General features: G+C 50.8%; 9 protein-coding genes across 9 annotated transcripts; 7 read left to right on the plus strand and 2 right to left on the minus strand.

Annotated features, from left to right (window-relative positions):
• Positions 1-601: 601 nt before the first annotated feature.
• Positions 602-2,728, minus strand: COCCADRAFT_90442 (uncharacterized protein; the record flags this gene model as incomplete). The annotated part of the gene is made up of 4 exons (XM_007711963.1): positions 602-2,046; positions 2,170-2,182; positions 2,243-2,354; positions 2,544-2,728. 4 exons carry the CDS (start codon positions 2,726-2,728, stop codon positions 602-604), a joined length of 1,755 nt encoding a protein of 584 aa, XP_007710153.1.
• Positions 2,729-4,992: 2,264 nt separating this feature from the next.
• On the plus strand, positions 4,993-6,151 carry COCCADRAFT_90452 (uncharacterized protein; the record flags this gene model as incomplete). The annotated part of the gene is made up of 5 exons (XM_007711964.1): positions 4,993-5,023; positions 5,080-5,159; positions 5,226-5,817; positions 5,868-5,906; positions 5,958-6,151. 5 exons carry the CDS (start codon positions 4,993-4,995, stop codon positions 6,149-6,151), a joined length of 936 nt encoding a protein of 311 aa, XP_007710154.1.
• Positions 6,152-6,180: 29 nt separating this feature from the next.
• On the plus strand, positions 6,181-6,447 carry COCCADRAFT_90467 (uncharacterized protein; the record flags this gene model as incomplete). Its single annotated transcript, XM_007711965.1, has 1 exon — positions 6,181-6,447. The coding sequence occupies one exon, from the start codon at positions 6,181-6,183 to the stop codon at positions 6,445-6,447; it is 267 nt and encodes an 88-aa protein (XP_007710155.1).
• A 590-nt stretch (positions 6,448-7,037) lies between these two features.
• Positions 7,038-7,418, plus strand: COCCADRAFT_3245 (uncharacterized protein; the record flags this gene model as incomplete). The annotated part of the gene is made up of 1 exon (XM_007711912.1): positions 7,038-7,418. One exon carries the CDS (start codon positions 7,038-7,040, stop codon positions 7,416-7,418), a length of 381 nt encoding a protein of 126 aa, XP_007710102.1.
• An 826-nt stretch (positions 7,419-8,244) lies between these two features.
• On the plus strand, positions 8,245-8,940 carry COCCADRAFT_34947 (uncharacterized protein; the record flags this gene model as incomplete). Its single annotated transcript, XM_007711938.1, has 2 exons — positions 8,245-8,265; positions 8,365-8,940. 2 exons carry the CDS (start codon positions 8,245-8,247, stop codon positions 8,938-8,940), a joined length of 597 nt encoding a protein of 198 aa, XP_007710128.1.
• Positions 8,941-9,068: 128 nt separating this feature from the next.
• Positions 9,069-9,263, plus strand: COCCADRAFT_90547 (uncharacterized protein; the record flags this gene model as incomplete). Its single annotated transcript, XM_007711966.1, has 1 exon — positions 9,069-9,263. The coding sequence occupies one exon, from the start codon at positions 9,069-9,071 to the stop codon at positions 9,261-9,263; it is 195 nt and encodes a 64-aa protein (XP_007710156.1).
• Positions 9,264-9,311: 48 nt separating this feature from the next.
• COCCADRAFT_3247 (uncharacterized protein) lies at positions 9,312-10,712 on the plus strand (the record flags this gene model as incomplete). Its single annotated transcript, XM_007711913.1, has 3 exons — positions 9,312-9,396; positions 9,545-10,099; positions 10,168-10,712. 3 exons carry the CDS (start codon positions 9,312-9,314, stop codon positions 10,710-10,712), a joined length of 1,185 nt encoding a protein of 394 aa, XP_007710103.1.
• Positions 10,713-10,962: 250 nt separating this feature from the next.
• COCCADRAFT_34949 (uncharacterized protein) lies at positions 10,963-11,645 on the minus strand (the record flags this gene model as incomplete). The annotated part of the gene is made up of 2 exons (XM_007711939.1): positions 10,963-11,513; positions 11,567-11,645. 2 exons carry the CDS (start codon positions 11,643-11,645, stop codon positions 10,963-10,965), a joined length of 630 nt encoding a protein of 209 aa, XP_007710129.1.
• Positions 11,646-11,890: 245 nt separating this feature from the next.
• COCCADRAFT_3249 (uncharacterized protein) lies at positions 11,891-13,136 on the plus strand (the record flags this gene model as incomplete). Its single annotated transcript, XM_007711914.1, has 3 exons — positions 11,891-11,949; positions 12,001-12,053; positions 12,136-13,136. The coding sequence occupies 3 exons, from the start codon at positions 11,891-11,893 to the stop codon at positions 13,134-13,136; spliced, it is 1,113 nt and encodes a 370-aa protein (XP_007710104.1).
• Between the last annotated feature and the right edge of the window lie 84 nt (positions 13,137-13,220).

The following is a 13,220-nucleotide window of genomic DNA, read 5'->3' on the forward strand; positions in this document are numbered from 1 at the left end:
TCCAACTAATCTGAGCCATTCTTCACGTGATGACCATTCTCTTCTCCGCTCCTTTCCACGCTTCCACCTCACACTTGCAAAAATGGACACTTCAACCCCCTTCTTCCCCCCCTTTTTTCTATCTTCTTTCTTTTCTCCTGAAAAAAAAAATCAAATATCAACGTTTTCGTTTTTTTCTTAGTAAAAGTAGAGAGTTTTGCTTTGCTTATTCTTCGGTCCAGATTGCAGACACCGACATCTTCCGGAGATGACGGAAAAAAGACGTCACATACCGAACAGAATCTATGAAGATTTCAAATGTTTTATTTTATTTCGAGAAAAAGCTAGTGTGACAAAAGCCCACCCATTTTCAAATCGTGTGCTTATACACTTACTCTTATGTGCTAATAAACCGCCAGTATCCCATGCAAGAAAGATATTGCAGATACGGCTAATGTCTTTTCCTATTCCTGAGCTTGCGCTCTTTCCTTCCTATTGGGCCCAGAAAAACAAAACACCAGGAAAATGAGCGCTGTTATATGCAGACAATACAAAGTGAAAAACAAACAAACAAACAGAAACAAGATATCTTGTGCCAGTAGCATCACACTCTGTTGCACAATCACCTCCACTGGCCCTGGCTCAGCTTCAGCAGACCCTCGACACAACCAGCTTCTTCAGCTGAATTGATGCTCGAACGCCCGCTTGCACTGTCGCCGCCCATAAACTGCCGTAGTTCATCGTCTTGCTCGGGATCAACGACCAGTTTCCCAGTGCCCCTCCTTTCCTTGGCTAGCATTGCACCTAGACTTGATGCTTGTGACATCAACTCTATGTTCTCCCCGAGGATTTGACGAGCACCTCTTGAAGCTGGAGGCGTAGCAGCAACTTGTCGATCGCGACGTACCGCTTTGGACGCGTTTGGCTCCCAGTTCTCCTTGTCGCTCTCTGTTGGTGGCATCTCGTCTGATTCGGTGCTGTCGCCGCCTCTTTTGTAGTTGGAATACTCGATCTGCGGGATGCGACCACTGACTGTCGAAGCGCGTTGCATGGAACCACGCGACTTCTTCACTAGCGGACTACCAAGCACCTTGTGTAAGCTGTGACGCGTGAGCGGACTACTGTTTTGACGCGCTTGGTTTTGAGCCAGTATTCTTCGGTTCGCGCGAAGTATGCCTATCGCGTCTGCTGCACTTCCACTCTCTTCTTGTTCTGCACGCGCAGTAAGACTTGTTGTAGACCGGGCTTCAGGATCGCACCAAAACTCCCATGCACGCGAGTCTCTACTCCTCCCAACGCTCGATCCTGTCCTTGGTAGCTTTGGGCTTGGCTCTCCTCGTGCAGCAGCAGCCAATCTATCGTTCAAGCCTGCTGCGCTGTAACTTCGTCGAAAGCCAGCCGCAGCACGAGAAAAAGAACATGGAGTCTTCTTCGATTTGGGCGGTGAAGGCGTCTTATCTAAGTCGGTGACGATGCGGGCGGTACCATTTTCGTTTGTCGATAAGCGCATAAATGAGTGTGTGCGTTTCAGTGGACGTGAAGGGGTCTTTGTTGAGGCTTCGGGTGATTCCAGGGGCCTGGGCGGAGCATTCGGGAAGGTGATGACTTCAGGGGTGTAGTCTTGTAGGCATCGGACGAATGAGGCACTGCGGCGGTTGGAAATCCATGATGTGCGTGATTGTGTGGTAGCTTGTGACAATGGTACGGCTTGCTGAGAGTTGGTGGTCTGGGGAGGAGCTATCCCTGTCTGTGCTTCGGCTGAAGGCTCTACAGGTGCTTCGTTTGCGTTCTCTGGCTCAACAGCCGGGGAGATAGCTGTGTCGATGGTGCGCGGTTCTGGGATGGTTTCGTCGGATGTCAGTTCGGGGGTTGCGGGCTGCTCTGGTGGATCGGACTTTGGGCACTCGTCCGACTCGTGCGGCTCCAGCGCGTTATCGATACGGCGCGCAACAGCCACTACTTCATCCTCGGTGGGCGGGTCCGACATGGTTGATGAAGACGACATGAATGATGCGGTGGAAGACGGCTCGAGAGGCCGCGAGCGACGACGGTCGTTCTGGCGTTTATCTGGAGCAAGGCATGATCAGGATATGTTTCAATGTTGGTGCAGCTTCGCGCGGCACACGACAAACGCAGGCTGCTGCAAGGCAGCAGCAATATGCGCAGCGATGCGAGGAAGGAATGACTTACTCTGAAACCAGATCTAAGAACACAAGTTAGCAAGACCGCGTATACTCGTGACGTGGTGCAATGTGGGTCGTACCTGGACCTCTTTTTCGCCAAGCGCGACCTTTTTTACAATTTCTAGGCGGGCAGCTTTGCTGGGCTTGGGGTTCTTCAGGTACTCGGACTTGAGTATGTCCTCGTCTTCCTTGCTGCAAGCGGGCGTGGTCAGCGGCGATGCCATGTTGGAGTGTCGCTTGCCCGCGGGGTAGTAGGCCGAATAGCTCCCGGGCGGTAGGCCGCGCACGAACCAGCGCGCGTCGAACGAACATGGCGAGTATATGTCGAACATGGGCCGCTGCCAGATGGAAGAACAGAAAGAGGAGGAATTGGCTACGTACCTTGTGCGTCTTCGCTTCTGACGAGCGAGAGCCTTGTTGTCGACGTCTGGAGGCATGTGATTTGCAACTGTTTCCTGCGAATGGACAAGAAAAGCCAATTGACCACTGAAACTTGCGCGTCTAACCGTGGGGAGACGCGATGACGCAGGCGACGAAAACGAGGGCAGAGGCGACGAGTAAGTCATGGTGAGCGGGCAGCACCGGGTGTGGAGAGGAAAGAAGAGTATTTTTCAAGAATTGGCCAGCATGCAGAGGTTATAGAAAGAACAACGCGCGCAATATGGTGGCAGGAAAGGGTCGTGAGAAGCGCGTCTTCCCGTCGCGTGCGTATCAGATCAGATTGGTCCGAGCCGGGCGCTTGCCTAGCTATGTCGTGCAGCCCACCTTGCCCCAAGAACGAACACGCCGTCTGTGCACACACTCGCCCACCAGCCTCACGTCCAAGGTCTATCCCATCCTGCAGATCGTCACGTATAGCCAAGTACATGCACGACCGTCGCGGGGCTACTTGGCGACATAGTCGCGACGCGCTTCGTATGGTGCATATATGCGCTCATTCCTCGCTGCTCTCCCTGGCCTCTTGCGCGTTGCTTTTTCCACCGTTCTCTCAGCCTTATCCGAAGAACCCTGGCCAGTTGTGCGCGTGCAGAAACAATCATCTCGCGACATGGTAGTTGTGAAGACTTGTGCTCGACTCGTCAGCATAACGACGCGCATACCGGCATCCAACAATCAAAATATCGAGACAAGGAGTCCAGTAAGCCATCCATGGCACCCCAACGCACAGGGCGACTACTTTGCCTACAAAAGCGGCACGGTTGGTTTCAGTACCGTTCGCGAAACACGTCGGCACGTGACATGTTAACCCAATTAAGCCCCCTCCCCACGCCGCCTCCGCAAAACACGATCGGTGGATCCATACACACATAGTACATGCACTCTACATACACGTCCGGACTGCAATTCTACGCAAACTGTCTACCATCGGCCTTTTCCGATGCCCCGTCTCGCACCTACGCCTTGTCACCACTTCGTCTAGGCAGCGACTCACTCTTCAAACATCCCATCCCATCTCCTATTTGCGAGTGTCTACACAACCGGTCCTTCTTTCTTAGCATCTGACGTGTTGCATACACCTTGGGTCTGTCGATGCACTCGATGTCTGCTTTTCCTGCTACCCCACCTGTACCGGTGAAGATGGTTTACTCAAGGCAGAAGGCCATGGGATGAGCTGCCGTAGCCTCCCTCATTCCCACACGTTCTGTCAGTCAGTCAGAAGGGCGACCTTTCTGCCTTGCACATACTGGCGAATTCAGCCCAAGATCTAGGCACACACTGTGGCAGCCCTAAAATTACTGAAAGAGGCATAGGGAAATCAGCCAAATAACTTATCCTCACACAGCCACAAAATCCGATTGCCATCTCGGCCGGCTCAGGGTCCGTTGTTCAAGCGAATCGGTTGCTTGTTGTTGTGGCTGTTGCTGGTGTATGCGCCATTCTCGACACTAAACTAGTCTTTGGCCCCATTTTCCTTTCCTGTCATCTTCCGAGAGCCTCTTGGCTTCTTCGCTCGCCCATGATTGGTGAGTCTCTCCCGCGCCAATCGCTGTCTCCGAAAAACATGTATGTACGTATGTCGGTAGCATACCCATGTTCCGCTGCCCTACAACTTGACCCTGGCGGAATTATCGCTACCTAAGCTTGTCGCTAGACTGATAAAGGTATTCTAACTCATTTTCGAAAGTCTCCAGGGCTCTGTCCTAGAACCAGCACATGCCGTGATCAAGCCGTCGCCCTTTGACCAACTACTCTATTCCTCACCTAATGCATAATTCCATGCCATGCTTCTACACACGGTTATGAGCCCGCGTAATAGCTGCTTCAACAGACCGATAACTGATCCCTTCCACTATCATCTCCAGTCTTATGGTAAAATAGAGAGTTTAAGCATTTTCTCTAATGCTTACACACTTCAACCCCACGCACATGTCGCGTACACTTCTCTGTATCTTGTATTACCTTTGCTACTAAGAGTCACAGGACGCCTGCAGCAACGGAGTGGCGGTGATTCGGCCCCTCCACACTAGCTACAGCACCGGGTCCCACCACGGAGGATATGTTCGAAGCAGGCAACGGTATCAGATATGTGATCTGCCACTGGATTTCACCAGAATTTTCCAAGTTCTCTCCAATGATCCCTGGATGTTGCAGAACATGGTGGTAGCAGCCGTCCCGCCATGGCTGCCGGCCTCCACCCTACCATGGGTTCGGGAACACCCCTGTGAGTCACGGACGTCAACACGTTGTAATATGTGAAGGGCAAATGGTCATGGGTGGTGCCCAAGGTGAGTCCTGGGAGTGATAATAGAAAAGGGAGAGAGGTCAAACCCTGTCGTCAAATTTCGAAATCCTTCGAGACCTAAGAAGCCCAAACAAATCGCGAATAGCAATGCCGGCCAACATGCGCATCGCTATAGCAGGTGAGACGATGATTGGAATGTTCTAAGAAATCTGCTGACTTTACAACTAACATCAGGTACTTGTGGCCTAGCACTCCTGATAGCTCAGGAGATCAACAACTCGACTAGCCACCAGTTGGTCATTCTCTCAAGAACAGTATGTATCCAAAGACAGCTCATCATCAGATCGCTAAATGGCTTTGGCCAAACTGACTCTTGTTAGCATCAAACAAGTCTTATAGCATCTGGTTACAATTGCCAGACTGTTGACTACAACAATGCCGCCTCACTTCAGCATGCCTTGATGGGTGTTGACACAGTCATATCCACAGTCTTGGGAAGCCCCCAGCTTCGGCTCATTGAAGCGGCTGTACAATGTCGTGTGCGACGTTTCGCGCCTGCCGAGTTCCAAGGTCAACCCGGTTTGCGAAGTCAGAATGGATTACTCGACCGTGGAGAGGACTCGGCCTTGGCTTTACTCAAGCACTACAGTGGCTATATCCAGCACACCGTTTTCGTCTGTGGTATACTCTATGAGCGATTCTCCGTCAACGGAATGATGTCTCACCGTATGGGGGCCAGCACAGGTTATGGCAACGAAGGAGACTTCATTGCCAATCCCCGACAGATGACCTCGATAGCGCCAATCTACGATGCCGCGCAAAACCCCTCTTGGCTATGTTTAACATCCGCATATGATGTAGCGCAGTTTGTAGTTCGAGCCATTGACATGCCTACCTGGGCTTCTGAGATGAGCATGTGTGGCGAGCGTATGACTGTGCATAGTCTTGTTGAGACAATCAGAGCTTGTAGGAGTATATTAAACCTCCCGAGTATGATAGGACAGTGAATTGACTTGTGTTAGGTCGTGCCTGGGTTAGCATTGAATACCAAGCTCCCGCAAGTACGTCGTCTCACCACTTCATGTCAACTTATGTGCTGACTAAATTCGCAGACCTCGAGTACCATATGACTATGGCAGAGTTGGAAGGTGATGTGGCTGGACAAAGACGGCTCGCTCCGCTGCTCGCGACGGCAGAGGGACGCTACGACTTTGTAGTGCCCGCGTACCTCAACACCGTCTTCCCTGACATCCACGTCACTCATTTCCAAGACTGGTTCCTGCGCAATTGGGCATCTATACCTTGAAGCACCCACACAGATACGTCATACTCTACATGAGATGTGTACGTGTTGATCAAGACCCCGATGCAGGGACGATTTTTTACCAGGATCCATGGGTGAAACGAGCATCAGAAGATCTCGTTATACTGAACTTGGGCAGTATGCCGCTTGCCATAACCGTCCGGTGGCCGGCAGATCCCTGTCGTTTCACCGGTCTGGGAGGCAATACCTCACATTCTCCACTTGGGCGTTGTTTATGCTGTCTTTGGCATTGGTTTCCTGCTTGCTTCATTGCTAGGATGATCTTCGAACTTTGCTAGTGGTAGAAATGGGGAAAGGGAAACCACAAGAAGAAACCAGGTGCATTCTTTATGAAGATATTTGTATTTCAACCTTCCCATCATCAAGGGAAGCAATTAGAAGTTGCTTACGTCTTACTGTACTTGGCTTCCCAGTTCCCCCAATCATAACAACCGACACGCGACACTTTCCAGAGTTGCGGCTCGTTTGTCCCGATGCACGGGCGCAAGCACTAGCTGATTTTGCAGAAGACCATCCGATGATGCGAACAAACCCACTTCGCTGGGGTGGGAATCTGCGATGGGCAAATTGCATCAGTGAGACGTCATGGTGGGGCGAGGGTTCTCAGCTATTATGATAAAACACCAACGTGCCTCACAGTGCAGTTTTCTTTCCAGTATCACAACCACAATTTCAACTACATCTCTAACGCCAAACGCACACTCATAACACTCTTCACTTCCTCCTCATACCCATAAAGTAAGTACAATCATATGCAGTAGGTGGTAGAAGGCTCTCAAGTTAGTGTTCGTGACGCGAGACGCGGCCCCACATGCATGCCTTCAGTACTTATAAGTACTAACATACCTAGCACACAACAACAACCAAAATGGTCTCTTCTCAGCAAGGTTACGCCAACACCACCGTCGACATGAAGGGCAACAACAAGGCCGTCGATGAGGCCCAGTCCAACCTCCCTCTTCCCGACCAGCCACCAGTCGCCTCCGACTTCAACTCTTCTGACGCTCGTACTGTCAACGTTGGCTCGGGCGGCCAAGAAGCCAGCTTCACTTCCGGCGGCGGAGCTATCCGTGAGCCTGCTGTAGGTGCTGGTGGTGCTTCAGCCCGTGAGGCAAAGGATGGTCTCGATGGTATTCCCAACGATGCTGTTTCTCGCGAGGCCAAGAACCACTCTGGCCTTGCCGACACAACTGGCAAGGATTACGGATACCCACAAAAGAACGACCCCAGCTCCGGTCTCAAGCAGTAGAGTGTTCCACGAGGAGATGATGATCAAAGATACCCAAAGTGTAGTGGGGTTGGAGGATTTTCTTATCATACAAGGTCACTGTCACTGCGTTCAGCTGGCCGACTGCAAGAGCAGTATCTTGATGACTTAATATACGAATTCAATGAATGATGAAATACATCAGTTTCTAATCTTCGTAATGTCGTCTACTAAATGTATTCGCTATCATGTGGCTAGCTGTCCGACTGGTGCATTTGATCTCTGGATCGAAGCAAAGCCATGTCGGAAGTGTGAAAATCAAATATCTGAAGAGACCGTGCACTATGAATTGTACGGCATTCATAATTTCCTCCTTCTAGATATGTTCTAGAAAGGATATCTTACTTTCTAATAGCGGTATAGGGCTAAACGTCGTAAGCTCGCCTTCTTGGTCCAGACAAGAAAGTGTACGTACTCGCTAACTAGGCGCTCATGGAGGCTTGCCAAGACACGACTATTCCCGACGCTATCCCAGCCGCAAGCACACATGAATACCCGATCTCCACTGCGGTTTGATGGAGTATGTTCCGTGATCCAAGTCTATCTCACACCACGTCTGTCCAAGAACAGGGCAGCACTAGTAGTCAAGACTGAGGTGAAGCGCTTTTGACGTCACACAAACGCCAACATACGCCATACGTATGAATAGGTCACAATGATTTATTTATGAGCATACATTAAAGGCAGTTTGCACTTCCCTTGGAAAAGCACATACCATCTACAACTCTCCAACTAAATACCTGCATCCTATTCTCTGTCAGAAAAAAACAACTCAACTTAATCCCAAATAGCAAGATATCTAAATAACATGACTTCCATCGGACAAAAGGTATGCATGCAGTATCACCCGAGAACGGGCTTACATATACTCGCCTTACCCTACGGCGAGATACTGGATGTAATAACGCAGCTGACCTTCATCTCCCAGGTAATTACCGACCCTGCGTCGAAAGTTCCCATCAATGAGGCGGTCGGTATCGTAACATCCGACTCTCTCGCAGGCGAGTCCCTTAAGAATCATGGCCACTTTGGTGAAGGCAACCCCAAGGCAGGAGTCTCAGACCAGCCTTCTTCATCCACAAACACAAACACAACCGACACGTCAAATGCCGTCAAGCTCAGCGCTGCCGTTAATTCTGAAGCGCGAGATGCTCAGGAAGGATGGAATGAGGAGAAGACCATAAGCTCAGGCAAGGGTCTAGGCGGCACTTCGGGTAGCACTGAAGGAGCATCCAGCGTGACGGGTACAACACCCGTTGCTCTCTCTGGTACACATGTCGATCCAGGCGTACTTAAGCCCAAGGGCGCCAATCTGACAGAGGATCCGGAACTACACGGAGACCGCAAGTTTGGCGAAATTGGTACAATCAACGATCCCGCTAGAGAAGCGGAGCGCAAGCTGCAGGGTGTAAATGCTGCAAATGCCGGTGTTACTCCCAAGACGGCCGACATGGCACAGGATGGCGACAGCAAGTTCAGCAACCTTGGAGACACTACTGCTTAAACCTGATCAATGGAGGCATGATGTGAGAGCATGTATGATGTTTAGCAGTTTAGCATTAAGACAATGAACAAGCATAATGAACTCTGAGAGATGTAAATCTTAACTGGGGCGCATTGTTATCATGTGGGATGGCGCTTGCGATAAGTTCGCAGGGTGAAGGAAGCACGTGGCGGAGCGATCCTAAACGGGCCTCTTCCGCGGGCACGGACGCCGATCATTACAGCAGTTCAAGGTGGCCTTTCGCGTCGCATTACCTACTTGTGTCAACGTCGCTCATTAGTTCACCCCACCCTTTACTTTCTTCCCATTTTCATTTTTGCTGAATCGCGACTGGGGCTGCAGTACCCTAGTGTCACGACTGAGCAGCCAGAATGAACGGTTTCGGGGAGCATGGGCATGATGATGATGCGTTTGGACCTGCCAAAGGGGGGATCGTGTCAAGTTTCGATGCTTTTCGTAAGTACTACTTTCTCTACGGAAGATCAAGAGGACTTTTGCACGCAGAGATTTGGGGAAGGTGAATTATATCACTTGCAATGGTGGTTTGAACTGATGCGACGTTGCTCACTCATAGACGAGCAACACAACTAACCGACAATCGCAGCCAAAACCAAAAAGACGTACCTCGTTCAGGGTCGCAATTCCTCAGCATGGACAGTAACTCTCATCATTACATGCATCTATCTGACCTGGTCGGAAATTGCGCGCTGGTATGCTGGCACAACGACGCAATCCTTCACCATCGAAAAGGGTGTATCTCACGACATGCAAATAAACCTCGATATAATTGTCGCCATGAAATGTGGTGACCTCCACGTAAACATGCAAGATGCAGCTGGTGATCGCACGCTAGCCGGTGAGCTTCTACGTAAAGACCCAACCTCATGGTCGCAGTGGACTGGCAAGAACACTGAGAAAGGCACGCACGAGTTGGGCGATGAGACAACCCAGATTCCGGAATGGGAAGAGTACGGCGATGTGCACGAGCATTTGGGAAAGGCGACAAAGAAGAAGTTCAGCAAGACACCCAAGCTGCGCGGCCCGACGGATAGTTGCAGAATCTACGGCAATCTTGTGGGAAACAAGGTGCAGGGAGACTTCCACATCACCGCAAGAGGACACGGATACATGGAATTTGGAGAACACCTCGACCATTCAAGTAAGATCACACATCCCAGAACCCGTCAAAAATGTCCCCTCTCCCCCCAAACTAACAACCCCCTTCAGCCTTTAACTTCTCCCACATCATCCGCGAAATGTCATTCGGCCCATACTACCCCTCGCTGACCAACCCCCTCGACTCCACCATCGCCGTCACCCCAACCCCCGCAGACCACTTCTACAAATTCCAATACTACCTCTCCATCGTCCCCACCATCTACACCGACGAGCCCTCCCTCATGCCCCTCATGGAATCCGTCGTCTCCACCAAAGACCAACCCTCATCCAACATGTTCCACATGGCGCACGCCATCAAGACAAACCAGTACGCCGTTACCTCGCAGTCGCACAAGGTAGATGACAACTACGTCCCTGGTATCTTTGTCAAGTTCGATATCGAACCCATTATGCTGGCGATTGTCGAGGAGAGCAAGAGCTTCTGGAAGTTGCTGATTACGCTAGTGAATGTTGTCAGTGGTGTCATGGTTGCGGGTAGCTGGGCGTGGCAGATGTTTGATTGGGCGAGCGAGTTTGTGGGTAAGAGGAAGCGGAGGGGTGATGGCGTTGGTGTGCTTGGTACGCCGTCTGTGGAGAAGCAGAGCTGGGATTGAGCGAGCGTGTGAACAAAGAAAGGGGTTGCATTGTTTTGGCGTTTATGGAATGGTTTATGACTTTGGTCTTGTACGCATAGAAGTTCGATGTGTCGAGGTTTTTTCAATTTTTTTTTAGTCTTTATTGTATCTTATTGTCAAGAGCTGTTATAGGAATTTCGTGTGTAGTTGGTTCGTAGAAGAGCCGACTGTTTGTTTAGGTGATTAAGTAAGGTATGATCATTTCATCAGCATCGTATCGTCCCGTTGTTTACTTCAGGATCCATTCTCTTTCCTTCTCCTGCGGATCGACTACATCAACCGAACTACCCACCCATTTTGCCTCTCGAAACGGCAGAATAACCGCCAACACTTTCGACTTGACCAAACCCAACGGTAAAGGACCAAACAGCCTACTATCCCTACTCCACTCCAGATTGTCCCCTTGCACCCAGCAATGCCCATCCGGCACCCGAATCACCTCTTCCCTCACGCTCGCCCACTTCCCCTCAGCATCAACAGCCTCGATATTCTCATCGCTGCGTCCCGGCGTAATAACACTAACAAAGTCACCCGGCATACCAATAACCCGCTTGCACCCATGCTGCTTAGGGAACATGGGGTGCGTATACGTTATCACATCGCCCACCTGTATATTCCGGCCTCGACGGTGAAGCGACGAGTACAAGATCCAAGGGTGTGAGCGAAAGGAATGAGGAATGGTGGGGACCATGGATATACCGGTGGTCGATCCCACGCCGCCGATGTACGAGAAGAAGACATGACCGACGACGAAGACTTTGGCGACGAGGAAGGCGCTACCTAGACGTTGATTTAGTTGCGCAATTGGGCGCATAGGTGTGATTGCAACGTACGCGTCCATGCTTGAGGGCTTAAGAAGGCGGGTGCTGACTTCTTATGGAAGCGGTGGATCGAAGACCATGGTGGCGGCATTACAAAGCAGGAAAAAAAGATCTTGAGCTTTGGTATCACATGTGCATCTTCTGATTGTGCGATGCTGGGCTTGCGCGTCCGCTCAATGACGTTGCGGAACTTGTTTGTAGCTGGAGCGAGCGAGGGGATGTACGAACGAGTGTTTGGAATTCCGTCAAGCTAGATTATCGCCGGCGCTAGTGCGTTTAACTCCATGGGCATCCCACTTCATGAACTTTTGCGCGGACGAGCGTGATTGCGGAAAGATGGTTCAGGTGCAAGATGAAGTTGTGGGCTTGAAGAGCGTGGAGCAGGCTGGTCTCAGGTATATCGTGCGTGACTTCTCTTGATCTGTTCGTTTTGCTGATGTACTTAGATCTGCACCAACTGGCCTTGAAGGCGAGGGGACATTGCAAGATGCTGTAAGAGGTGCATTCATTTTCTTCGATGCCTTTTTTACTGAAGTTTTATTTCTTTAAACTTTGTCAACACAGTGCTCATTGATTGGTAGACCTGATAACATCTTACCACGACCTCAACCCCTCTACTATCGATATTCTCCATGAAGAGCCATCACCACTCCAGTTCATGCGACAAGTCGCGCGCAACCGCCCATTCATAATCCGCAACGGAGCCTCATCCTTCCCAGCCCGCAAAAAATGGAACGCCCAGTACCTCCAAGACGTGATGCGCGGCCAAACAGTAAACGTAGCCATGACCCCCCACGGCAACGCCGATTCAGTCGTCGACCTACCCTCTGGCGGCTCCCTCTTCGTCAAGCCCCACGAAACCGACTCCCCCTTCGAATCCGTCTTGACCAAAATCCAGCGTCAAGAACACGATAAAAGATACATCGGCCCAACATACTACGCCCAAACCCAAAACGACAACCTCCGAAACGAATACGCCACCCTCTTCGCCGACGTACCCTCCTCTATCCCCTTCGCTCGTATAGCTTTGGAGCAAGACCCCGACGCAATCAACTTCTGGCTCGGAAACTCGCATTCAACCACCGCTCTGCACAAAGACAACTACGAAAACATTTACGTGCAGATTCTCGGTAAAAAGCATTTTGTATTGCTGCCGCCCGTAGAGGCGGCTTGTGTGAATGAGAAGGCTGTCCTCGCAGCTACGTATCGACCTAAATCCACGGCATCTAGTGAGGAAGAGAAGGAGGGGCTTGTGATTGCGGTAGATGAGCCGGAGGAATACGTGCCGTTTGCGACGTGGGATCCTGAGGTACCGCTTGCTAATCCGACGCCTTATTCGCAGCACTCGCAGCCTCTACGTGTGACGTTGGAGGAAGGCGATATGCTGTATTTGCCTGCGCTCTGGTATCACAAAGTAAGCCAGAGTTGCAACGAAGAAGGGATTTGCTGTGCAGTGAATTACTGGTACGATCTCGATTTCAGCGGTGGGTTTTGGAGTACGGCGAATTTTGTGAGGAGTACTGGGCTTTTGTCTATGGGTGGGATAAGTGGGACTGGCAAGGATTCAAAAGGTGGATGGTGAATTATACCAACAGACGAAATAAATTCCAATTAAGGGTATCTCTAGCATCTATAGCACCAAGTACAATATCGGCGGCAAATACAG

Source organism: Bipolaris zeicola (assembly GCF_000523435.1).
Source record: "Bipolaris zeicola 26-R-13 unplaced genomic scaffold scaffold_36, whole genome shotgun sequence".
NCBI classification, from domain to species: Eukaryota; Fungi; Ascomycota; class Dothideomycetes; order Pleosporales; family Pleosporaceae; genus Bipolaris; species Bipolaris zeicola.